This window comes from Leopardus geoffroyi, chromosome B4 (genome assembly GCF_018350155.1).
Source record: "Leopardus geoffroyi isolate Oge1 chromosome B4, O.geoffroyi_Oge1_pat1.0, whole genome shotgun sequence".
Lineage (NCBI taxonomy): Eukaryota > Metazoa > Chordata > Mammalia > Carnivora > Felidae > Leopardus > Leopardus geoffroyi.
The window spans coordinates 92200659-92227906 of record NC_059341.1 but is presented as its reverse complement, the minus strand read 5'-3'; the positions used below and the strand labels follow the sequence as shown (position 1 = coordinate 92227906).

At 39.4% G+C, this 27248-nt stretch overlaps 1 protein-coding gene across 12 annotated transcripts in view; it reads left to right on the top strand.

Annotated features, from left to right (window-relative positions):
• Nucleotides 1-27248, top strand: part of GRIP1 (glutamate receptor interacting protein 1) — a 691488-nt gene that overhangs the window by 537340 nt on the left and 126900 nt on the right. For all 12 annotated transcript variants that reach the window (XM_045467228.1, XM_045467223.1, XM_045467232.1 and 9 more), the window contains 3 exons: nt 7620-7703; nt 12163-12238; nt 14636-14781. In XM_045467228.1, coding sequence (XP_045323184.1) covers nt 7620-7703; nt 12163-12238; nt 14636-14781 — 306 coding nt within the window. The remainder of the gene's footprint in view (nt 1-7619; nt 7704-12162; nt 12239-14635; nt 14782-27248) is intronic.

Here is a 27248-nt window from a genome sequence, read left to right as displayed (position 1 = left end):
GTAAAAATAATAGTAATGTAACAGGAGTAGCCAACACATTTCCAGAGCTTACTAAATGTCTGGCTTTACAAGGAACCTGACCTGCACGGATACGCTTCATTCTCACCATAAGGAGTGTCAGCCTAGCAGAGCTGAACTTGGATGTCAAATAGCCAGGTTCAGATCCCAGCTTCACCTTTAACTGCGTGCCCTTGAGGAAGTTGCTCAAGCTTTCTGTGTCTCAGTTTCCACATCTGGGAAATGGGTGTAATGTTAGTTCCTGCTCATATAACTGCTATGAGGATTAAATGAGTTAGTATTTGTAAAGCAGTTAGAACAGTAGCTGGCACTATAAAAATTTTTGATAAATAATGTATACATTAGCACTGTAAGAAAGGCATTATTATCATTAAATTTCTCATTTACAGAGGCTTGAGTGAAGTATCTTTCCCAAATAAATAGGCAGCAGAATCAGTATGTGAAGCCAGGCTCCCTGACTCCAAAGTCCATATGCTTATTAGTTGTGACATATACTTATGCTGTGTGTTACTGCGGGCCTGCATTTAAGCCATGCTCTGCTAACACCACGTCTCCTATTATTAAGCTGTCAACGTAGATGCCAGCCTGACAAAGCCCTTTGCTTTTCTATGCCAGTGAGAACTCAGACTGAATATTAATCATTGATAATAACTCATTTGTTCAGCAGTGACTTATTGAGCATTTGTTACATTGCGGCCGCCGCGTTGTATACTGGTGGAGTTTACATTTAGACAAGGGAAGACGGATAGCAAAACAAGACCCCAGTAGATAAGTAAACTGGACAGCATGAGTGCTAGGGGTCATGAATGCTGGGAGAAAAAAGAAAGAGCCAGGAGAGGGATTGGGAAGGTGGGGAGAGGTGTGGGATTGCAGTTTGAAATCGGGTGGCTCGGAAAAGCCTCACTGAGGCTGTGTCAGTGACTTGAAGGCAGTGAGAAAGTTGGTCGTGTGGATTTCTGGGAAAAGAGAACTGCAGAGAGAACAGCCAGTGCTAAGATCAAAGGCAGGAATACACTGGGGTTGTTGGAGAGACGTTAAGAAGGGTAATTTGGCAGGAGCAGAGTGAGCGTGAAGAGAAGTAGAAGAGGAGGTCCAAAATGTAAAGGATGAGGTATATTTGGAGGCCGTTGGAAGGACCTTAAGTTTGGCTCTGGGTGATAGAGGATGGCATTGTATGAGTTGGGGCAGGAGGCACAGGGTCTAATTCCTGTTTTCAAAGGCTCCCTCAGGCTGTTGTGTTGAGAACAGACTGCAGTGGCTAGGGTGGAAGCTGGGAGACCAGCTGGGGGGCTGTTGTCGTGATCCCGGTGAGAGACAGTGGTAAGGATGGCGAAAAGCAGTTACCTTCTTGATCTATTTGAGGGTAGAGCCATCAGGACCTCCTGACAGATTGGATGTGGGTTGTACAGAAATAGAGGAGTCAAAGACCCCCTGAGATTTTGGGCCTGAGCAACCGGACGGGCAGGGTTGCCATTCATGGGGTTGGGCAAGAATGGGGGCAGGGCTGATTTGCGAGAGGGCCATCAGAAGACGTTCATTGTTTGAAATGCTACAGTGGACGTGTCTCTTTGATGTGCAGAGAAGAAATGTCAAGAAAAGCACTAGAGGTGGGGTTAGGAGTTTGGGAGAAAGATCTGGACTGGAAATGTACATTTAGAGTAACGGGAATATAGAGGGTGTTTGAAGCTTTGGGACCAAACGTGAGCACTCAGGGAGTGAGTGTATATGACCAGTCGTGAGTTCTTATTCTGAACATAAACTCCAACACCAAAAGTATAATGGTGTTTTTATAACAAAATCAATTGAGGTCTGTGTTCAAAAACGTCCCTGTAACATTTTTCATTTTCAGCAAGAGTAGACAGTAAAATCGAGCGCTGAGAGCTTGGACTGTGTCACTAGTTAAATATCAGTTTCTCCCCCTGTCCAGCTGTGTGACCTTGGGCATGTTATTTAAGTTCTCTGAGCCTTAGGTTTCTCATCTGTAAAATGGCCATAATAGATGTAGAATTTTTGTCAGAATTCAAGGCTATAATCATGTGAAATATTTGGATCATCGTCATGTACTCAGTAAGACATAGTGCCTGTTAGTCATCATTACATTATTATTATCCCACTGAAAGTACTGTGTTTTCTTTTACTTTAAAGGAGTCCATTTGTTTTGAAATCACTATCTCAAAGCATCGCCAAGGAGTTAAGAGAATCCAGATATCTAGAGCTAATGCTCTTGGATTAACCATTTTGATTCCACGGGGGAAATAAATATCAACAAAACACACCCTCTTTCTAAAACAAACTCTTAGTACAGCTTTCCAGGGGTAAGGCCAGTAGTGGAGATTTGCCAAATTATGTGTGAACTACAGCGAGGTGTTTGAGAAGCTTTGAAGGAGGTTATGCAGATCCAGTAAGAAGAGGAACATTTTGGGCAGAGGGGAGAGCAAGGAAGGAAGAACTTAGCCCAGTGCACAGGTTTGAACCACAAACGGACTCTTGTTGTTGAGGCACAAAGGGAAAGAGAGGACCTGGAGGGAGATAAGGCCAGTGAGGTGGACAGGAACAAAATAATGGAAGCCACACTGGTGGAGCCTGGATAAATCAGGTGGGCAGCAAGAAGCCTTTAAAGGCTTTTAAAGCCAACGAACATCATCAACAGATTTGAGTTTTTAGAGTTCTCACTTTAGGAAGCCAAATGGAGAATAGATAAGAGGCTATCAGCCGCCTGAAGGCTGTTACAGTTTTCCAAAAGAGAGGTGACATCCTGAACAAATATAGCATTAGTAAGGTTAAAGAGTAGAGTGGATATCAGACATATACAGGAGTTAAAACCTATCATGACTTGGTGATTATACCACCTTTTCCTTCCTCGTGCATTAAAGCTGATGAGGAAGAGGAAAAATACTTTTTAAAACAGAAGTGTGAATTCGATGGTAGAAATCAGATAGAAGAGATCTATTCTCCAAGGATTATCTCTGTCTCTATTATGTTTGGGTAAATTAATAAGATCTTTGAGTTCAGGGAGGTTGAAGGGATTAATAAACATCCCCTTCACTGAGCTCAGACTGCTAGAGCTGGACCAAGCCGCTGCAGTGAGGCCCTAGGGAGAGAGCAGATTGCTGAAAAATAAGCTGCCCAAGGCCAAGGCCGAGACAGGTAACTCTCAAGAATCACATAATTTGAGGCTCAGCCACCCCCAGAGTCCAGAAAGAAGTGGAGGAAGGATATTTGTTGCATGTCTGTGTGTATGTGATCTGATAGAGAAGGAATGGAATTCTGACCTTGCTCAAACCACTTACCTTTTGTAAGACTCAGATTCTTTATGAAAATCGAGTGGTTGATCTACATGAGCTCTAAAGTTCTTTTTGACTTTAGAATTACATTGTAGTTTTGAGACTGTATTTAGAGAGAATATTTCCAAACTGTATCTTAGATATTTATGTTTTAAAAGTTGGTCTATGGGGGCGCCTGGGTGGTGCAGTCGGTTAAGCGTCCGACTTCAGCCAGGTCACGATCTCGCACTCCGTGAGTTCGAGCCCCCCATCAGGCTCTGGACTGATGGCTCAGAGCCTGGAGCCTGTTTCCGATTCTGTGTCTCCCTCTCTCTCTGCCCCTCCCCCATTCATGCTCTGTCTCTCTCTGTCCCAAAAATAAATAAACGTTGAAAAAAAAAAAATTTAAAAAAAAAGTTGGTCTATGGGTACCTGGGTGGCTCAGTTAGTTGAGTGTCCAGCTCTTGGTTTTGGCTCAGGTCATGATCCCGGGGTCATGGGATCGAGCCCCATGTCAAGTTCTTCACTGAGCGTGGGGTCTGCTGGGGATTCTCTCTCTCTGTCTCTCTCCCCTGCGTGCTCTCTCTCTCTAAAATTAAAAATTAAAAGTTGGTCTAGAGCAATGCCTTCATGTTTTGTGGTGACATAATCCCTAAAGAATCTTGAAACCATAATCCTCATTTATTTTTTAGTAAGCCACCTAACATTCTTTATTATAAGCTTAAATCATTGGAAAGGATATAATTTCTGGCATGCTGTTCATTTTATATACCTTTAAATGAAGTTTCCATTCAGACCTTAGAGCTACGTATTTGCCTCATTTATTTTATGGAAAATGTCTGCTCCAGAATCTGATTGGCAAAGGCAATCCTCACTGTTAAACTGCCGGCTAAATCAGATTAGCTTTCTCTCAGACGGAGTTCTTTAATTCAAAAAGATGTGTTAAAGTGTGTCCCTGTGATTGCCTCTTACTTCTCAATTCCAATTCTAAGAGAGATAGACAGGTGAAGATGATGATGATGATGATGATGATGATGATGATGATGATGATGGCGATGGGGGGCGGGAGGAGCAGTCTCAGGTCTCCTCCACGTAGTTCCTTCCGGGATTCAGTCTGAAGGAGCAGAAGCCACCCAGAGAAAGCTCTTCCTGTGGCCATAGCAGAGGAAAAGCAGGATAGTCCCAACTACCCAAGCACATTTCCAACCAAGTGCTTATTACATCTCTTAACATCCCATTGGCCAAAGCGAGTCACATGGGGAAGCCCAACATATTGAGGAGGGAAAGTATACAACCCTTATCATGCTATTGAGGTAGGAGTTGAGGAGTCAGGGAAATAGTATATCATGTAGAAAAATCTAATCTGCCATAGTAAAATAATATGGATAGCAGTACATGCATATTCACATATAGAAACAAGGGACAGCAGCACCACTAAAATACTGAGGAGAAGTATTTTTGCTTTGCAATATTCATTTCAACTTAACCCTTCTGTGTACTGCATTTGATTCTCTGGGGAAGCTCCTTATGTAGATCCATTATGTCCACATACACAAATGTGAAGTAATGAATAAAATGCACGTGGCAATAGCAGGGGTCCTGCTATTGGATATGAAAACCCAGTCACCAAGATCCAGTCATGCAAATGAAAATCATGAAGACCAAATCTATTTCATTAAGTATCAAAATGTAGTTAACATTCACATTTATTTTTGTGAAGGATAAACAGCAAGAGTATGGATAATCCAAAGCTGTAGATAATCCTAAAAGTCTTTATATTGACTCTAGATTGGAATGTAGGAGTTTGTGGTCAACAAGATTGAGCTCAAGCAAAATTCAAACTACGGTGCCTTTTTTAAAAAATTTTTTGAGGTTTATTTATCCAAAATTCAAACTATGGTGCCTTTTTTAAAAAAAATTTTGGGGTTTATCTATTTATTTTGATTGAGAGAGAGAGAGAGAGAGAGCAGAAGAGGGGCACAGAGAGAGGGAGACGAGAATCCCAAGCAGGCATCACGCTGTCAGCACAGGGCCCGATGTGGGGCTCAGACTCACCAACGGTAAGATCCATGACCTGAGCTGAAGTCGAATGCTTCACCAACTGAGCCACCAAACTACAGTGCCTTTCATTCCCAGAACAGACACCCGGCCAACAAGGACAGGTGGCCCCGAATTAGAATTTGGTTGTATAGAATTAAAAGCTGATTTAATGTTTAAATGAAATAGTATTTGTAAACCACTTTGCAGATTTCCTGGCACACAGTGGACGCTCATTAATTCTTTCTCCCTGTATCTTTTCCTTTCCTTTCTATTTGTTTCATTAGAACAAAAAGATCGTGTTCTCAACCAATTACCTCAAACAAGTGGCTTGTTTGTCATGAAAATAAGAAAACATTTGATTTGAACTCAGTTTCTTTCATTTAATTAAAACTGTACCTCAACACTTTCAGCTATTTGCGTACTGTTCCTAGCTGATTAAAATGAACTGAAATTCCCTTGCTAGCAAGAATATGACACTTAATTAAATCAGCAGTATACCAAAACATTTGTTCAGCTGTAGGGTTATATTGTTTTTCAGCAGATCCAAGTTCGTGACGTACTTTATATCCCAGCCAGATGTGCGCAGTTTTGTGAATTTATCTGTGTGCTTTTCATAATCATGTCTATTCCTTTGAGGATTCAGAATTTCTGATAATTAAAAATAATTGTAATCAATGCTAAATTAAAATTACTTCCTATTTCTGTAAATGGCAAGAAATGTTCTTTTAATAGATGCAATTAAATTCTATCTTTAGAATCTATACCTATATTCCATCATATATTTTTTTTTTTTTTTTCAACGTTTATTTTTTTGGGACAGAGAGAGACAGAGCATGAATGGGGGAGGGGCAGAGAGAGAGGGAGACACAGAATCGGAAACAGGCTCCAGGCTCTGAGCCATCAGCCCAGAGCCTGACGCGGGGCTCGAACTCACGGACCGCGAGATCGTGACCTGGCTGAAGTCGGACGCTTAACCGACTGCGCCCCCCAGGCGCCCCCCATCATATATTTCTTATTGATAAATGTTTCATGCAATGAAGTTTTCAAAATCTAATCGCAATGTTAAAAATATGCCATTGATAAGGACCACAGCATTAAGTAATTAGATATCATTGTACAAATTCACTTAAGGATCTAAGACCATCAGATTCTATACTTGCAAATTCTTTTCTCTCTCTGAATAAAAACATCCCTGTATCCATAATGATGAAATATTAATTTGTGGAAATTTGGTTGTTGTTGTTTTTTAATTCAGCAATAGTATACTATCTAAGCAGAATTACCCACCACTTGCCTGGAAACAGTCTCACAGAAGAGTTTAGTTACTATACCTTCATACAACCTACACCCCGTATTACACACGTATACTGTATGTGATATTAATTAGAGATATCAACTTGGCCATGCAGTTTTATTTTGTGAAGTGAGAGCAGTAAGCAGGCAAACATAACATAAGCATGATAGTATCAAATGAAATCAAGTAAATATTTTATTAGACAGCAGTAACATTTTGAATGTACAGAAATACTTTTGCCCTCCGGGTTTGATTTGGGTTGCTGATGTCTTTGTTAGTTGCCGTGCATCGTGTCAGAAAACCTGTCTTCATCGCCTAATCTATTAGTGGTAATTTGAGAGTAATACTTTTTCTTCCTGCATTTCCTCCAAAAATAAATGGAAATACATTAATTATTTCAAGGTTTACAAAAATCATATTGCTTTTGCATTTCACAAAGGGAAAATAATTCTATTAATTGCATGAAGAGTATCTCTCCTGGTATATAGAGTTTTAACGATGTGAATATTACACTCTAGCTAGAAGCTGGCTACATAAGAAGAAAGGAAGTGCCTATGATTTTGATTCCACTCGGGTCTAAGCCTAAGTCCCTAAATGCAGACAACTATTTTATGGTATTTGTATGTATTTTTTTAACATTTTCTTTGAAAAGAAGTTATCGCCCTTGTATTTTTCATAACAAGAATTATTTGCAAGGGGGATCTGTAGTGTTTTATGCCACATTAAAAAAAACTGGAGGGGCGCCTGGGTGGCTCAGTCGGTTAAGCGTCCGACTTCGGCTCAGGTCACGATCTCGCGGTCCGTGAGTTCAAGCCCCGTGTCAGGCTCTGGGCTGATGGCTCAGAGCCTGGAGCCTGCTTCCGATTCTGTGTCTCCCTCTCTCTCTGCCCCTCCCCCGTTCATGCTCTGTCTCTCTCTGTCCCAAAAATAAATAAACGTTTAAAAAAAAAACTGGAAATGTTGTTATGATTTAATATATTTCTCTCTCTCTTTCCTGCATTCAGCTGTTCAAGGATCGAGTGTTATTTTCCGAACGGTGGAGGTCACATTACATAAAGAAGGCAATACCTTTGGTTTTGTAATCCGAGGTAGGTGATGGCTAGAAAACATGAACCATCAGATATTCTTAGAGAATTTGTCAATGAAATATTGGGAGTGAACTAGAAAGTCATCCTGAAAACAACAGCAACAACAGATGTTCCCAATGCGTAAAGTCCCCTTATAATATTTGCACCCATTCTTTTAAAAAATAAAGCAATGAGTAGGAATCAAAGTGGAATCCAAATGACTTAGATCTGCTTTCAGTCCATACAGAGTAAGAAGTCACTGTTTGTAAGCCTTGTCAATTCATTCATCCTGCTGATTTGCCACTTTTCTACATGTCTTTTGCTTTCCCTTTATACTTTTCTGTATCTCTGAGTCAAAAATGTTGATGAATATGGCTTGGTTTGACTTAATACACTAGGATTAAACAACTTTGCTTAAATTATTTTCTCCTGAAATACATTTTGTTATTGTAGCTTTCTAAAAATGGATTGAAGATAATCTGATCCCTTGGGAACCTATGTGCATCAGCTTAACTTATTTTATTATGGGATGACATTAATAATAAAAATTTCAGGTGACTCCAACTTGGCTGTAAAACCATGAATTCTGAGCTGTAATTGTGACTTTTAATATTTTATTTTTCTTATTAGCAGTTTCACCCCTCAAAGACTATACATAAACAACTCATAATTCTGAGTATGACAGTAAAGTTCAATAGGGAACTATGTATGCATCAGAAATGTTTTTAACATTTCACATTTCATGATTTTTTTTTTGCTTTTACCTATTATATTCTATACTTCACCAGGGTCTAAAATTTATCCAAATTTTTAAAACATTAATTAAAATTAACTAAGCATCTTGGGGCGCCTAGGTGACTTAGTCGGTTAAGTGTCCAACTTCGGCTCAGGTCATGATCTTGTGGTTCATGAGTTCGAGTCCTGCATTGGACTCTGTGCTGATAGCCCAGAGCCTGGAGCCTGCCTTGGATTCTATGTCTCCCTCTCTGCCCTCCCCAGCTCGTGCTCTGTCTATCTGTCTGTCTCTCTCTCTCTCTCAAAAATAAACATTAAAAAAATTTTTTAATTAACTAAGCACCTTAATAAATGCACATGCATCAAGGAATAAAAGAAATACATTCATTTATACAGATTTGTCTTAAATGACTAAGCTTTAGATTCCATTCTGTACCAATCATTTAGCAAATCAATCAGTCAGGTATTTGTTAAGGACAGGTCAACATGTCAGCATAGGGCCAAGTATTAGAGAGTCATAGGACAGGACCCCTATCTGCAGGGAATTATAGTCCAGTGAATTTAAGACAAAGTGCCTGAGTGAGCGGTAGAGAAAATGGAAAACGAGGAATTCACTGAGTGGTTTAGACCAGCAATTATTACCCTTTTCTGACCAGCTCCTTTTTTTAGGTGGTGCAAACAGGATCATTTTACTTTCATCATTTACCTTAACCATTCCCAAATTTCTGTGTAAAAGAACTAGATGAATATAGTAAAAAGTCAATATGAAAGTAATTTTGGCTCAGAGGGTGGTACAAATCCGTTTTTGCAGTGTAGTATGATAGAGAGGCACTCTTGAATCACATGCATACAAGCCTAATTACTGAAAAGCTGCAGTAAAAAATACTGCTGGGTGCAAATATTCATTACTAGTTGTTGTGTGGTTAATCAGTAGTAAATCAAATTGCTAATGAAAGAACTAAAACAACAGTAATTTATCATTAGGAGCAGAAAAAAACGGAAGCATTTGAAATCTACAACCACCACAAGACAGCTGATGATATAATGTTAGCAAAATGCTTATCTTGCCATTTGCAGGAATTTCAAATATCTGTATGTGCATGAGTAATAAGAATTTTATAATATGAGCCTAGGATACTATCTGGTACATCGTAGGCCCTTAACAAATAAATGAGTAAGTAATTGAATGTTGCCTAGATTTGTGCGGACATCAGACTTCTTAGTGCTATAGTGATTTTAGTTTAGGGGCACCATATTTTGGTCGGCTTTAAAAACTCACTTAGTATATTAGTTGAAGGTAAAAGTTTGTGAAATTTTGCGCAATTTCTCATAAGAATCACATAAAGAACTTAATGTTTACATTAGTTTGAGGCCTATCTGAAGGCTCTTCCTTGCTCAAAAGGTGACCCCCACCCATTGCTTCAGAATCTTGATTAGTCACAAAAAGAGTTGCAGAATGAGAAGGTACTGTGGGCAAGTGTTATCATGGCCAAGAAGACATTATGGCATAGATGGAATTTGAGCTCAACTTATTTTAGTGAGAACACCAGGACTTTCAGGAAGAAGGAGGACAATATTACAGATGGGGCATATTCATTTAGTTCTGGTGAATTTCTTCTTAACCAATTAGAATGGGTCGTAGAACAATAATACAGGCTTTTACCTGATGAATGGAATTGCATTTCCAGTGCTACGTGTCATAGGTTCTAGCACCTTGACTCGCCGAACAGCAGAACCTGGCACCTTGAGAATGAAAAATGATGTTCTGGCCTAAATCTTGCCAGAGTTAAATTTCAGTTAATTCCCTCGCCGCCAAGCTAAGGCAAACAGCTTGGGACAATAGGGAAAGCACTCTGCCACTAAGTTCTTTTTCACTTTGGGCAAGGAAAATTTACCTATCGATCATTCTCAACTCTAAAATTATAGATAGGTCTACTCATCTGCTAGAATGTTCAGATTTGGTCTGCGTCGTGTCTCTGGCATTGATACTTTTAAAAAGAATTCCAGGGGACTGATGCCAACAGGCAGCCAGGATTGAGAAATACCACTGGGCTCTGTGTGTGTCAATTGCTTTGCAGTTCCAAACTTGTAAAATGTAAGTGAATCGCAAGCTACATCTGGTTCATTATTTCAAATAATGGTAAAATGTCACTTATCGAGAAATTTAGAGCCATCTCACACTTTGCCATGCATTCACTGTTACAGATTTAAATTTGGACCTCCAAATCAAAATTATGGAAGCTTGTATGGCCGTCAGCCCCCATCCTTTTCTAAATCAATATCCCTTCAGGAGAAAACAAACCTACCTTTTTATGATCCCCTTGCAAAAGAGAAATTACATAGTAGTATTTATATAAATATGGGTAAGCAGGTGCTGTAATTTATTGTCATGGTTTCATTTTAAAGTCCTTTTCCAAGGAAGTTGTGAATTTCCTATTGTAAACAAGGAGGAATTTCAAAAGAAACCATCAAACTGAGTGGAAGAGTGAGATACTGAAAAGGGAGCTTTTATCAATCAGCCAGACAGAATAAATCATTGGTAATAGAAGTAAGCAGAAAGGAAGGATTTGCCTTCATCGGGAGCACTGAATGCCTTTTGATTTGTCTTTTAGGTTAGATTCTTTAAGTTGACCTCTCTACCCGTTCCAAGTTTGGGAAATGCCAGTCTGTTCTACCAGGAAGGCGTTAGGGAAGGAATATCTGATGATAACATTCGTATTTATCAGATACTGGCAGGTATCTGGTGGGTAGCCAGGATGGTGAGGTATACGGAAATCAGGTCAGATGCAGAATAGTTAAGAAAGTGGAAATGTCCAGCCTAAAGAAGATGAGACTTAGCAGGTGTATACTCACTGTTTTCAACTTTCAGAAAAAGTTTCTTGTAGTAGAAACCATACATTTTTGTTTCACTGCTCCAAATAATAGAATAAGAACAAGTAGGTGAAAACCGAAGGAAGTTAGATATCAGATGAATAATTAGGAAGAAGCTTCTAACACCCCTACACGTCCAAATGTGAAATGGGCTGCCTCAAACCTAATAAGTAGGCCATCTGGTGGGTCTCAAGAAAAGACTGGGGGAGCACAGACTATGGACGTTCTACAAAAGGGTCCTGGACTTAGAAGAGAGTTTATAATAAATTACCTTCCATCTAAAAGCTTTTATGTTTCCAAGAATTCTTGAGCAGAAGTTTTCCATATACGGAAATAAAATCTCCATTTAAGCATTGCAGTTGTCTTGAAATTATCTGTCCATTTTTTGAACACCCCAACTTTAATGGAACCCATCTCAGCCACTTGAAGTTTTTTCTTTCTTGTTTTATATACTTACGTATTTCCCCCCCTCTCCAGTTTTTGCTTCCTTTATGCCAGGTTGTAGAACTATTCACCTGTATTATAGCCCAGGTTAATTGGCAACAGGTATACCCACCTGCACTTTGTTGATAACTGGCTATTGTCATAATTAGGCTAGTACTTGTAAAGTAGTTTATGTTCTTACAACGCTGGGTTAAATATTTTATGTATCGCCCCTGAATACAGCCATGTATTTATTGAGAGGTGGAGACATCATGACTTCAAAAACATATTCTATATAAAATGAATAAGATTTTTGGAAAATTTTTACATGTTTTCCTCCATACATCAACAAAATGTACTTTAGTTTCTCAGCTGCCATTTTGTAAGTGAATTTTTTTTTTTTTTTTTTTTAATGAAGGCACTTATAAGCTGTATTTCTTTTGTTTGCCAGGAGGGGCACATGACGATAGAAATAAATCTCGTCCAGTTGTAATAACGTGTGTTCGTCCCGGAGGACCCGCTGACAGGTAAACTTCCTCTGTCTGTGTCACTATCCAAACAGATTCAACAAAGCTGGGGACTTTGGCGTAGAGTTGAGGAATTAGAAATTTCATAGTGAAAGATAGATATTAAGCAAACGTGTTGGAATGTGAATACTGAAATTGTTGGGCTGCCAAATCAGAAGAAAGAAGGTTTGACTCCAGGCTCAACACTCACTACCCTATGTGTTTGGCAAATGACTTACCAGTTCTAAGCTCAGTTTCCTCCACTGTGAAATGTCGATAATGATACCTACCTGACAAGGTCTTCAGTTTTATCAGAGACTGGCTGGGGCCTTGCAGGGGACCTTTCATGCAGTAGATACTTAATAAAAGGTAGCTGGCTTTTTAAAGGCACGTACTTTAAACACATCGTCTCCCATTGCTAACCTCCTACCCTGGAAAGATAGGTGGTGATGTTCTGACCGTTACTATTAATCAACATCCTTCTGGTTATTATTATCTGTTGATGATGATTATGTATGTGAGAATGGAAGTGATTTCAATAAAAGGGAAGGAGCGTTGTCAGTACCTAGAGCCATCTCTTCGGGACTAATTTGAGTATCTGAAGAGGCGGCTCCTTCATCTCTCATATCACAAATATTAGAGGAGGTCATACGTAAACGCACAACTTAGCGGTCTCAGGAGATGCTTGTCTTTGTATTAATTTCCCATCGCAAACGTCAATTCCACGAAGGCAGGGGACCACAACTCCGGCCATTCGCTGTGGTTGAAGGGTGGGAGAAAAATGCCCTGGTTACCCCTGACTCTACACTATGTTTCACACCGGGATATAATGTTTAAACCTTTTCTTATGCAATAGAAATAGTAATAATAAATACAATTGATTGAGCACCGAGCCATGTGCTAGGAAATGTACTATGTGTTTAGCAGACACTATTTTATTTGTCCTCAAAACTGCCTACTAAGTACTTTTTAGCCACACTTACAGTGATAAAACTGAGGCCCAGTGTGGGTACATGACTTACCAGCTAGTACACGGAAGAGCCAGGCTAGGAATTCAGGTTCATTTTCCTTCAAAACCCATACTGTTAGCTCACTTTTCTAAAAAGTTTGTGTTTAACATAAAATAAGAGAATATGAAGATACTGGTTTCTCACCTGTGCCATAGTATGTTTGCCTTTGCAGAGGACAATACAAAGTCAGAATTTGCATAGAAATCTTGCCTTTTTTCCTCTCTCCTGCTTCTCTTGTGAATTATTCTTCCTGCAGTAAATGAGAATATTTCCGTTCCTTATTAACATTTACCTTGGGGTTAACAAAAATGTCAGAAGCAAGCTACTAGTTTCTGAGCAACATATTATCAAATTAACTTAGGATGAAATGGAATCTAAAAGTTAAAGATAAAAATTTAGAGTCAAAATTCTTAGAGAATTATCTAGGCGAAGGATATTTAAGAGATCACTCTTATCCTTTCCAAATCCTCAACTTGTAATCCTCCCACCCCAGTTTGATTTCTCATATCATGACCCTCCCTGAGGCAGGTAGGTTATAATCTGGAAGCCTCCTGGCTATATTTTAGTGGTGTCCCAATGTCCTCAGGCAACTTCTTCCAGTGCCTTGAGTGTCTATGGTCACAGCAGAAAGAATAGTATTTCCCTGTCTCTTCCAAGGAATATGAGACTGAATCGATTTAATGATTGCCAAAATAGCCTTATAAATCAATAGGGAAATTTCTAGACTAGGGAAATTTTTCATCAGTGCTCCCAGTCCTGCTTGGGTTCACTGATAATAAATGGAATGGAATCAGCAGGCTTTTCTGCTCACCTGGCTTTGGAAAAAATAGGTAAATGCTATTTTCTGGGCCCTAATAAATCAATTTTAGATATTTAGACAAGAACCTAGAAAAGGGAAAATGTGCCTTTAGTATTTTTGCACCCCAAGAATTAACTGGGGGTAACTTGGTGATCGACTATTGGGCAGTTATTTCCTTATTACTGACTTGCATATTGCAGCAATTTTCTGCTGCACCTCTTTAGTCCCTTACTATCACACTTGATGCTTAAGACGAAGCGCAAATAGGATGGATGGGGGAAGGTGTAAAATACCCGCTTTGGCTGAGCGACTCTTTTTTTTTTTTTTTTTTTAACGTTTATTTATTTTTGAGACAGAGAGAGACAGAGCATGAACGGGGGAGGGTCAGAGAGAGAGGGAGACACAGAATCCGAAACAGGCTCCAGGCTCTGAGCCATCAGCACAGAGCCCGACGCGGGGCTTGAACTCACGAACCGTGAGATCATGACCCGAGCCGAAGTCGGACGCTCAACCGACTGAGCCACCCAGGTGCCCCTTGGCTGAGCGACTCTTAATGCTAACCCCCATTATGTTACATTAATGAAGACTGTTTCTGTGTTCTCCCTTCAGAGAGGGCACCATCAAACCTGGCGACAGGTTGCTCAGTGTGGATGGAATTCGGCTTCTTGGAACCACGCATGCCGAAGCCATGAGTATTCTTAAACAGTGTGGACAAGAAGCAACGCTGCTGATAGAATATGACGTCTCAGTGATGGGTATGTCGGAGTCCGGAGGTTGTGCTCACTAAGCTCTGGGTCATGTCATTGTCCGTCCCTGATAAACCACTCTGGGTTAAGAATGAACTGTTCTGTCCTCCTGCGGCAGACAGAATTTCATCAATACTCCATCATTACTCTGTTGGGTTCAGGAAGAGGTGAGTGGTGCTTTTCAGCGATTTAGAGTTCTTGTGTCAATAGCTTCTATAATAAGGTCTCATTCCATCAGAACGTTTCACCTGGCAGTCAGTTCTATGTGGATTATACTTTGGCAGCAAAGTATTTTCCCCCTCCAAATCGCAAGAATAGTATTATTAACTAAAGGGCTGGTACTTTTTCTTTTACTACACGGAGACTGAGAAAAATAGGAGATTTCTTTCCTTCTTGTCACTTCACAGCATGAGGCCAGCGAATCACAATTAATGGAAATGACCAATCATTGTATCCTAAGATTTAGGAATAAAGAGAGGAAGGGGACCATATAGTATCAGTGGTTAAAATGACAAGTTGAGTACAGTATCCTTTTTTTTTTCTTTTAATGTAGTTGACCCACGATGTTACATTTGTTTCAGGTGTACAACGTAGTGATTCGACAAGTGTGTGTGTTTTGCCATGTTCACCACAAGTATAACTACCATCTGTCACCATGCAACACCATTACAATACCTTTGACTGTATTCCCTTTGCTGTACCTTTCATTTCCATGATTTACTCTTTCCATAACGGGAAACCTGTGTCTCCCACTCCCTTTCACCCATTTTGCCCGTTCCCCCACGCTTTTCCCCTCTGGCAGCCATCGGTTTGTTCCCTGTATTTAAAGGTCTGAGTCTGCTTTTTGTTTGTTTATTCACTTATTTGGATTTTTTCCAGTTCCACATATGAGTGAAATCGTATGGTATTCGTCTTTCTCGGTCTGATTTATTTCACTTAGCATAATACCCTCTAGGTCCATCCATTTTGTCTGAAATGGCACTATCTTGTCCTTTTCTATGGCTGCATAATATGTGTATAAATAACATCTTCCTTATCTATTCATCTATCAGTGGACACTGGTTGCTTCCATATCTTACCTATTATAAATAATGCTGCGATAAACATAAGGTGCATATATCTTTTTGAGTCAGTGTTTTGGTTTTCTTTGGGTAAATACCCAGTGGTGGAATTATTGGACCATTATGGTATTTGCTATTTTTAATTTTTTGAAGAAACTCCGTACTGAAGCACCAATTCACATTCCTACCAACAGTGCACGAGGGTTCCTTTTCTTCCACATCCTCACCAACACTTGTTGTTTTTTGTCTTTTTTTTTTAAATATTTATTTATTTTTAAGAGACACAGAGACAGAATGCGAGTGTGTTAGGGGCAGAGAGAGGGAGACACAGAATCCGTACAGGCTCCAGGCTCTGAGCCGTCAGCACAGAGCCTGACACGGGGCTCGAACTCACAAGCTGTGAGATCATGACCTGAGCCAAAGTCGGACGCTCAACCGACTGAGCCACCCAGGCGCCCCATTTCTTGTCTTTTTTTTTTTTTTTAGCCATTCTGGAAGGTATAAGGTGATACCTCATTGTGGTTTTGATTTGCATTTCCTTGGTGTTTAGTGGTGTCCAGAATCTTTTCATGTCTCTGTTTGCCATTTGAATATCTTCTGTAGGAAAATGTCTATTTAATTCTTCTGCCCATTTTTAATTGGATTGTTTGTTTTTTTGGTGTTGAGTTATAGAAGTTCTTCCTTTATATATTTGGGATATTAAACCTTTATCAGACATATCATTTGCAAATCCTCTTACATTTAATAGGTAACCTTTTTGTTTTCTTGATGGTTTCTTTTGCTGTGCAAATGCTTTCTATTTTGACATAGTCCCAATAGTTTATTTTTGCTTTGTTTCCCTTGCCTTAGGAGACATATCTAGCAAAATGTGGTGTAGTATTCTTTCTTTCAATAATGATTACAATAGAAATTAATTATATTTCTGCCCTTACAACTATGGTAAAACTTGGAAGGTATCCTCATCTGGCTTTTAAATGTTAAGAGAGAGCCCAGTTTTGTGTAATGTTGACGAAGGCAGAAAAATTATGAAATAATGAATTGGAACTTGAAATTGAAACTAAATCATGTTATGTACACTTCTTAACAATTGTCAGACATGATTATTTGACCTGGTTTTACCAGTAAGTTTTGTGCTGGTGAAATGTAGCAGAGAAAAGAGGCTTACTCTATTAACTGCAAACTCCTTTCTCCTTTATTTCCCACCCTGTGTGATTCATGTAAAACAGTGTTGCTTAAAAATATTAATATGTCTATTGGCCTGAAATGTTTTAAAAGGTATGAGGTTTCTAAAAAAAAATTTTAAGTATGAGATTTAAGGAGTTCTTAGCAGAATAAGCAGTACGGTATGCTCTTGACATGGAAAGTTCGAAAATGAATGAACTTCCCACCCTCCTCTACCCTTCTCTTCTATTCTCTCCCACCCTCTTTTCTTTTCCTTTCTCTTTGGTTATATAGGTTTTAAGTTAGATTTGGAGTTAGGTGATTTGGGTTCTGTTCTCACTCTACTGATTTCTAGCTATTAAGGTGGACCGTGTTTCTTATTTCCCTGTGCCTTAGTTACCTCATTTGTCAAATGGGGACTTGCTTACTGTTTCTCAACTTTTTCTCTCTCACTCTGTTCCTCACTGTCTGTCTTCCATTCTTCCTCCTTTCCCTTCTAGCCACCCAATTCTTCTTTGATACTCTGCTCTCCATTTCTCACTATGAGTACTACTCTATTCTAACTGTGTCCTACTCAGCTTTTTTTCTAGTATTCCCTATAGCCATCCTCCTTTTTCTCTGTTTGTGTTTCTTGCTTTTTTCCATTCCTGTTTTCCTAATTTGGGTTAAGATAGGATTAGGTATCCATAAGCTCAAATAATTTTTTTTTATTTTTTTAACATTTATTTATTTTTGAGAGAGACAGAGACAGAGTGTGAGCGGGGGAGGAGCAGAGAGAGAGGGAGTCACAGAATCCAAAGCAGGCTCCAGGCTCTGAGCCGTCAGCACAGAGTCCGACGTGGGGCTTGAATTCACAAGTCATGAGGTCATGACCTGAGCTGAAGTCGGACACCCAACCAACGGAGCCACCCAAGCACCCCATATAAGCTCAAATAATTGAGAGTGACAATTGGAGGAGAGAGAAGTACAAATGGTGTCCTGGAATATGAGATACTTTCAATTAGAATTGTTCATCAAATATGAACTGATACTTTCTATAGCAAAAAGCACATTTTCCTTTTTTCTTGTAATACTTTTTCTTTTGCAACTTTTGGAGCTCTTCTTTCTCAACAGGAATAAAATGAGCTCTTACGCAACACAGCCTGGGAAAATGATGAGCAATAATAGCTCAACCGTATACAAGGACAGCATCAAGTACAAATAGCAGAAACCCATTGTAGACTAGCTTCAAGAGGGAATATGTTAGCCTACAAAAGCTTGGACTCCAAGGTATAGCCTGGCTTCAAACATAAGTTCAGTAATGTCATAGGCATTCTGTCTCTCTGATCTCCTTGCCTAGGAAAACCGCTCCTTGTGTTACGACAAGATAGCCCCAGCAGCCACACGCCTACATCATCTTGAGAGTTTATGATACCAGAGAAAGAAATGAGAATGGATCTCCTGTAAAAGATTCTCAGTGACTTAGCTTGGAGCAAATGCTGACCATTACCCTAATCACTGTGTCCGGGGATATAATGCACTCTTTGCTCCATTGGTAGGAGAGGCAGAGTGTATGTTGAACAGCCCCAGCAGAATGAAACCGAGAAATGGCACTTCCCCAAAGCGGATGGTGTTGAGTTGATGAAAGTAATAGATGCCCTTTTGAGAACATATTTTGATGTTAAATATTACATTCCCACTCACAGGAGTTATATTCCCTCTAATCTGAGAGTTTTCCTTGCTTCACATCCTCACCAGCACTTGGTATTCCCAGTCTGGTTCATGCTAACTATTCTGATGGATGTTAAATGATATCCTATCTTAAGCTTAATGTATATTGTTTCCATGAATAACCCCGTGGGACACCTTTTCATTTCCCAGCAGGACATACTTGTTGCATTGACTTTACATTTAAGACTTTTATTTATTTATATACTATTGAAACTATGACACATTATATCCTAGAAGTATGTATACATCTGTAATCATAGATATAAATATTGATTTTAATTACTTATATACCCTTAAGAGTACACAAATTATTTCTTAGGAAGTATGTGTGTGTGTGTGTGTGTGTGTGTGTGTGTGTGTGTGTGTGTGTGTACATATCCAACCATAAATCTCAACCCTGGAATCAGATGTATTTTTCAGTAAATCTCAAAATATAAATGTCAGCAAAGTCAGTAGTCTATTTAGGAAAGCTGTTGACACTATAGATTTTATTAATTAAAGTTGAATTTAATCTATGTTAAAATTTTAAGGAAAATGTATTGAGATAAGGAAGACTGTAAGAGGAATAGATTTAGGAGAAAATTAAGAGCTCGGTTTGGGATATGTTATGTTTGAGATGTCTCTCTACCATTCAAGTGATATGTGACATACCCAACTGCGTACAGTTGGGTATTTAAGCCTGGATTTCACTGCAGAAGTGAGGGCAGGTGATGTAAATTTTTAACTCAACAGCACAAAGATGGATCATAAAACCAGGAGGCACCTGAGGGGGGTGAGACAGAGGACTGAGCTCTGGGGCTCTCCAAAAGTGACAAGTCACAAGTCAGGAAGATGAAGAGGAACCTGCAAAATAAATTGAGTGATGGAGACAGAGAACCGAGGCAGAGTGTTGAGGCATGGAGGACAGATTTTTCCTTTGTAAATGGTGGTAATTATACCACCACACTCACAAGTTGCTGTGAGAAGCGAAAGAATTAATACATATGCAGTGTTTGGCACATAATACGTGCATAGTAAATATGAACTAATCATTTAGAATGTTAACGAACATTCTGACTTCAGCAAAATGTAGTGCCTCTTGAAGTCAAAAAAACTTGACGGAGTCTTGGTTCTCTGTTGACCTTGGACGAGTTATTGAGCCTCTCCAAGCTTCGACCTTCCTATCTCTAAAATAGGGATGATAATAGCATTTCTATAAAGGATTGATGGAAAGACTGAGTGAATATATATAAAGTGCTTACCATAACTAAACTGACCCATTATTGAATACCAGGAAATTAAAGTTGACTGTTTCCATGCCCCACTTCCCTAAAATGAACCTCACATCACCCATTATTACCCTGGATGAAGAAGGAGCTGAATCTTCATTCTGTGACAATACTAAGTCATTGGTAGAAAGGATATTTGAGTAATAACGTGTTCTGGATTGTTTTATTTTCTAAAATTCACTGAAATACTTATTTTGTTTAGAACTTTGCTGAAAATATTTCTAAAGTATGTTTCCTAGAATGTATATTAAATTAAAGATACTTGAGTCTTTGATAGAGCACATGGAAACAGTCCCCCAAGATAGAGGGCATTGTTCTGAACATCAATCTTTAGGCCAGTGCCACAGAGTTCAAGAGGTTTAGAGATTATGCTAAATCTGTACTGATTTATAATTTATTCCAGAGTTTTAAAAATTACAAGATCCTCTAATATTATTTATTTTATAACTTTCCTCTTTCTTCCATGGAAAGAGCTGTGGAAAGCCATCAGTTAATATGGATTTCTTATCGGTTATATTAAGCAAGGCTCACTGTAGTGTAATTTAAATAAGCTTTCTCACCAAGAAACAGTAATCATAGTCACTTAGTAGATGTCAAATGTAAACAGCAAATTATTGTAGTTGCAAATAAAGATGGAAAGACAACTAAAATGTTTCTCAAAAACTGTGAAATACAGTGAAATTTTCCACTGTCATCCCTAATATTTACTATCCCCATGCATAGACCTTTCAAAAATATACTCTCTCCCTCCCTCCCTCCCTTCTATGCATATATGCCCAAGTCAAATCCACCTCCTTCCCTGATCCTACTCTTATTTGGTTCAGTCAGTCTCTCATTTTCTCTCCCTTTTGAACCCCACTGGCGCTCCCTTGGCAACTCTGGAGGGCATTTACATTTTGTCTTGCCTAAGTTATCTGTGAGTTTTTCTGTTGTGCCTTTAGGTTCCATAGACTCCTCGGGGACAGTAATTGAGTCATCTTTTTTGCTTATTTCTATTGCATCTCACATGAAGTCTCCAGATATACACAGGAGGCTCTAAATGATAATTGTGGATTGAACAATGCAGTCACCTATAGATGAGCTGTTCTTATGACTGATCATCATGAAGTGGATGTGTATACAATATAGCAAAACGTCAATGTTTATGTGGTAGGTTTAAAATGAAGTTACTTCATGATATCATCTTACATTTCAGAATGACATCACGAATCTTTATGTTTTTATAATTATGAAATTTATTGTCAAATTGGTTTCCATACAACACCCAGTGCTCATCCCAACAGGTGCCCTCCTCAATGCCCATTATGAATCTTTAAATCACAAAACCTCTTCATCTACCTACGGTGTTTTTCTGTGTTCCTGTAATCCTCTAACTCTTCTCCTAACTATTTCTCTGCTCAGCTTCAAATATTTCCTTTCATTTATCTGGACTAAGCCAGCATGCAAAACCAAGAATGCTGAACAAAATGTTACCCTTTCCTTTGAAATGCCACGCCTATTCTATCTTTGCCCAGATGTGTGGATAGTCCTTACTTCTATTCAATCCTTAGTAATTTTCAAGTAATTGTTTTAACAGATATTGATTTGAGTGTTATGAGTCTTCGGAAAAGATGACTAACTCCTTTGCAATCAAAAGTATAGGTTTGTGTGGCACCTGGGTGGCTCAGTTGCTTAAGGATCCGACTCTTGATTTTAGCTCGAGTCATTATCTCACAGTTCATGAGTTCAAACCCCGCATGGGGCTCTGCGCTGACAGTGCAGAGCCTGCTTGGGATTCTGTCTTCCTGTCTCTCTCTGCCCCTCCCCTGCCCACTCTCTATCTCTCTCTCCATTTCTCTCATAAATAAATAAATATATATATATGTATATATATATATATATATTTTTTTTTTTTAAAGAGTATAGGTTTATTGGTGTCATCACAACTGTATCTTGGCCATGCTTTGCATTTCATTTTTTCAGAATATCAAGATCAAGATGTAACACCTTCCACCAGTGACTTCTGAGTCACAGGTACCAAGAGTAAATTGGCCACTATCTGTGTTCTCTAATAAGTTTCTTCTAGATGATCTCAATGTACTGGAAATTTTTTCCATCGAATTTTTCAAGGGCTCCTAGAAGTATTTATGACACACATGCTTCTTTATGGGTCACCAGCATAACCTCCCCTTCACAGAAAGTTTCATAAATGGAAGACCAGAAAGTTTTCCACTTACAAAAAGTCTAATTTTCAAATGGCAACAGCCATTTACTTGGAATATTATGTTTCTAAGATAAAAGGCAGATCTCCTTAAAACTTCTCCTTTTGATCTAAAAAATGATTTTTTGCAGAATACTCTTGTTCCTAGTCATCTAGTTCTCTTTTATGTATTCAAACTAGAGCCACTTAACATATGTTTATGGACACAAAAGAAATGGGTGAGGAGAAAGTTACCTTAAATTAGAAAAGGTATATTTTTTTATTTTATATTGCTAGATTATAACCGAGGGGTTTTAAATTTCACTTTTAGGGGCGCCTGGGTGGCTCAGTCGGTTGAGTGTCCGACTTCGGCTCAGGTCATGATCTCACACTCCGTGAGTTCGAGCCCTACATCAGGCTCTGTGCTGACAGCTCAGGGCCTGGAGTCTGCTTCCGATTCTGTGTCTCCCTCCCTGTCTGCCCCCACCCCCCTCCCCCCGTTCATGCTCTGTCTCTCTCTGTCTTAAAAATAAATAAAAAACATTAAAAATTTTTTTTAATTAAAAAAATAAAATTCATTTTTACATTATAGTACAAGATGCAAGTAGGAAAGTGCTGAAATCTTATTTGTACACATTATTGAAATGCCATTTGCATATTCCCCACCCAGGTCAAGAAATAGAACAGAACCATTATCGACAAAACCCCAATGTCTCCACCCAGTCGCTACCCCATCTCTTTCCACAGTGTAACCCCCATCTTGACTGACTAAACCATAAATGTATTTTCCTGATTTTTGAACTGTTTATAAATGGAACCATGTAGCCTGTTTCTTTGGTACTGGGCTTCTCTTGTCCAACAGTATGTTTGTGAGAGCCACTCCTACCGTTACCTGCAGCAGTAAGTCATTCTTTTTGTTATTATAGCATTCCATTATAGCAATAGATCACAATTTAGCCTTTCCCATTGATGATAATTTATATATTTTGCAGTTTGAGACTCTTACAAATAATGCTACTGTGAACATTCTGGTGTATGTCTTGTGGTAAACATGTATATGCATTTCTATTAGGTTATGCCTAGGAGTGGAATCGCCAGGCCATATGTTACATGCATGCCCAGCTAGTAGTTTAGTAGATTTGTAGATTAGTAGATTTGCATGCCCAGTTTAGTAGATAGTGCCAAACAGTTTTTCCAAGTGGTGGTACCGATTTGCATTCCTGCTGACTGTTTTGCTTCCTTCCCACCCTCACCAGCACTTGGCATCATCGATCTGTTTCATTTTAACCATTCTGAGAGTGTGTACTGTTAGCTTTTTGTGGCTTTAGTGTGTATTTCCAGATGAATAAGGATGCTGGGCACCTTTTCATTATTTGTCATCTGGATATTCTCCGTTGCAATACGTTTGTTCAAGTCTTTTGGTCCATTTTTTTTTTCTGTTAGGCAACTGTATCATTGTAGATTTATACGAGGTCTTTGTACATTATATATGCAAGCCCTATTGTATTTATATATGTTACAAATTAACCCTAACTACTGTCTGGAAAAGAAATGCCAAAATTGGTAGATTTCAGCTAATCCATAACATTCCAATAAACTGCTTGGCTGCTTTTTGGGAATGTCCTGAGATTTTGACAAACAGAAGCCTGGAAGAGGATGTAAAATTCCATCTAGTTTGTTCTACCATCTTTAGGTAGATGTTGCCATTGGAGTTTAGTACTATATTAGTATTAGCTATTGCTGTGTAGCTAAATATTAGTATTAACTCTTCCTAGGGAGCAAAATATCACAAACTAGTGACTTAAAACTACACCCATTTATCAGCTCACAGTTCTAGAAGTCCTAAGTCCAGGCGAGCTCTCCTGGATTCTTTGCGTAGCATCTCTCAAGGCCCAAGTCAATGTGTCACCTGAGCTAAGGTTTTATCTAAAGGCTCTGGGAAAGAATCCACTTCCAAGCTTACTCAGATTATTGGCCAACTCCAGTTCTTTGACGCTGCAGATCTGAGGTCCCCGTTTCCAACTGGGAACTGTTTCTTGCCCTTAGAGATGCCCACATTCCTTCTCACATGGCCTCCTCCATCTACAGCCAGCAATGTAGTGTTGGCTATCCCTCACATTTTAAATCCCTGACTTCTCCTTCTACCAACAGTCAGAGAAAGTTCTGCACTTTTAAGGACTCATTTGATCACGTGAGGCTTACCCAGATAATCTCTCTTTTTAAGGTCACCTGGGTCGAACGATACAACACAGTCATGGGAGTGATACATTATCTCATTCAGAGGGTCTGGGGATTAGCACATGATGGGAGAGGGACACCATGGTTTCAGAGATTCCGTCTACCACAAAATCAAAGAGAGACAGGAACAGATTAGAAGAGAAATGCCAGCACTTAGAGATCGAAACACCTGTGGAGAGGTGATCAGCTAGACCAACATCGGTGCCTACTTTGAAGTAATTCTCAACATGTTTTGCATGAATGAGTACCTTTGAGATTCTGTTTTATGCTGTTACATTATATCACCTTTCTCTGAATGTTCTTGTACAAATAAACGGATACAGTATCCCCAAACTATAGTTCAACTAGAATGGGAAGAATCAGTAATTTTCCGGGTTTTTTTAATGTCATCTCTGATTAAGAGGTGGTGGTTGTCTGAACCACTGTGGTAAGAAGGAGCTTGAAGTTTCCAAGCTCAATGGGAAAGACCGTGATCACTTACACCATGTACTGAGTGCTGCCGGTACCTATGAGTGCAAATGCAGGCTTGTTACCACCCCTTGCCCACTCAGAGGTCCAAGGGATACTAGCCACTGGACCTGCGAACTAGTCCAAAGTTGAATCAATTTTAGAGACTCTCTGTCTGATACATCTGAATAATACACCACTTCATATCATTGTCTTCTCACCACAACTGGAGGCTTGTCTGTTTTTTTCTACAACCACATACGATAATCCACATTTTTTACGCTCTCAAGGAGAAGCAGCAAACTGGAAGGCATGGAGCATGTATCCTTTGGTCTGCACCGTGATTTTGAAAAGTTGGAATTAGTTTTGAACATTTAGAAATAAGAATTTCTCATTTAAAGTAAATCTAAATATCCGACTGCCCTTAACCGTTTAACAGCACTAGGTTGGCCTGCCCATGTGGAACCACGGGCTTAAGCTGAGTCTCAGGCTGTCTCTTTGGATAAGGGATATTCTCTCCCATTTGTCCAAATTGTTTCCCTGACACCCACGCCTTGCAGCAAGTCTGCTGCCCACGGGCATTTGGGTTTGTGATCCTTGCTCTGCACTGCGTGACCTTTCTGTTCAGCCAGCGTAGCTCCAAGACAGGATTGGGCAGGCTCTCAGAAAAAAGGTCCCTACCAGCAGTTTCTGTCCTAAGTGGTCCACATCCTTGTCTGTCTAACCTCGCATTTCCCCAAACAGGTATTTGATGACTCCTGGGGGTGATGTGAAGAGTTTGGCAGACTGGTAGAGATGGGAGCCGAGATGCTCAGCCTAACTCAGCCCACTGTCGATCCCTCTCATCTGAGCCACCACGGTTCCCCATTCTGCTCCCTACTGGGCCGGCTTCCTCATGCTTATTACACCCTGATTCTCTCCTTGGGCTTGGGGGGTAGATACGTATCTTGAAAGCTCATCCCAACTAAGTTAGTTTCTGGGTCTCTAAAGCGATGCGGATAGTCTGGTTTTAGCGTGAGAGGTATTCATTAACCTTTTTAATTAACTCAGTAACATTAATGGAAGAAAATAAAATACCGTAGCATATCATTCAGGAATTCACACCTTCTAGAAGTTTCCTGTTATATGAGGTACTGAGGAGATGAGCGAGGTATCAGAGTAGGAGTAAGATAGAGTAGTAATTTAATCTCTGCCTTTTTGTTAAGAGCCCATTTGACTATATTTTAGGTGATATCCATTGTGATAGAATCAGAAGGGTCTTTTAAATCTTTTGGACCACTGTTCCTCACTTGTGGCATGAGGGGACTAGACCACACCATCCCAGAGGTTCTTCCAACTCTAATATTCTGTCTCTTTGAATTTGATAACTTCTCATGAAAGATTTTATTTTTTAAATTTTTTTTAACATTTATTTATTTTTGAGACAGAGAGCGTCACAGCATGAACAGGGGAGGGTCAGAGAGAGAGGGAGACACAGAATCTGAAGCAGGCTCCAGGCTCTGAGCTGTCGGCACAGAGCCCGACGCGGGGCTCAGACTCACAGACCGCGAGATCACGACCTGAGCTGAAGTTGGGCGCTTCACCAACTGAGCCACCCAGGCGCCCCTCATGAAAGATTTTAAAAGCTATCACCTCTTCTGTTCTCATTGATGTAATTCTAAAGCAAAATACTATAAATAAAAATAGCTTTAAATAATATTTAACTATAGTTCAAACTGAATTAAAAGGGTTACGGTTAAAACCACTATCTAAAAAAGGAAAGTTGGGAGTGCCTAGGTGACTCAATTGGTTAAGTCTCCAGCTGTTGATTTCAGCTCAGGTCATGATCTCACAGTTAGTGAGATTGAGCCCCACTAAGAGAGAGATTCTCCCTCTCTTGCTCTCTGCCCCTCCCTCGCTTGTGCACACATGCATGTGCACATTCTCTCTCTCTCTCTCGCAAAATAAAGAAACTTTAAAAATAAGAAGGAAAGTTGGTCACTTCCCTTGTTAATCACAACAAACCCAGCAATCTCATTTCCCAGAGATTTCTTCCCAGCATTTCCATAATAGGCATAAGGCCAAGTTGCTGCTACGAAGCCACTATCTGCAAAGATCTTGATTTTGGCATTCTGAGACATTAACAAATTAATGGAAAATGGGTTAAAATTCCCTCATTTTCAGATTGAATATTATGCTTCTAAAATTAAACATGTCCCTTAAGGGGAAAATTGTCCTTTAATTGTAGTATAGTTTAGACAAATGAAAAACTGCCTAAACTCTGTCAGAGGAAACCTCTTTGCATGGTAAGTTTCAGTAAGGTCACATACATGTATTAGGTAGACCAGAATTGCATTTCCTTTTAAGAAGGGTAACAGGAAAGCACTTTTATCGATCACAAGGTCAGTTCTTGGACATTTTTTTAGAGTACTA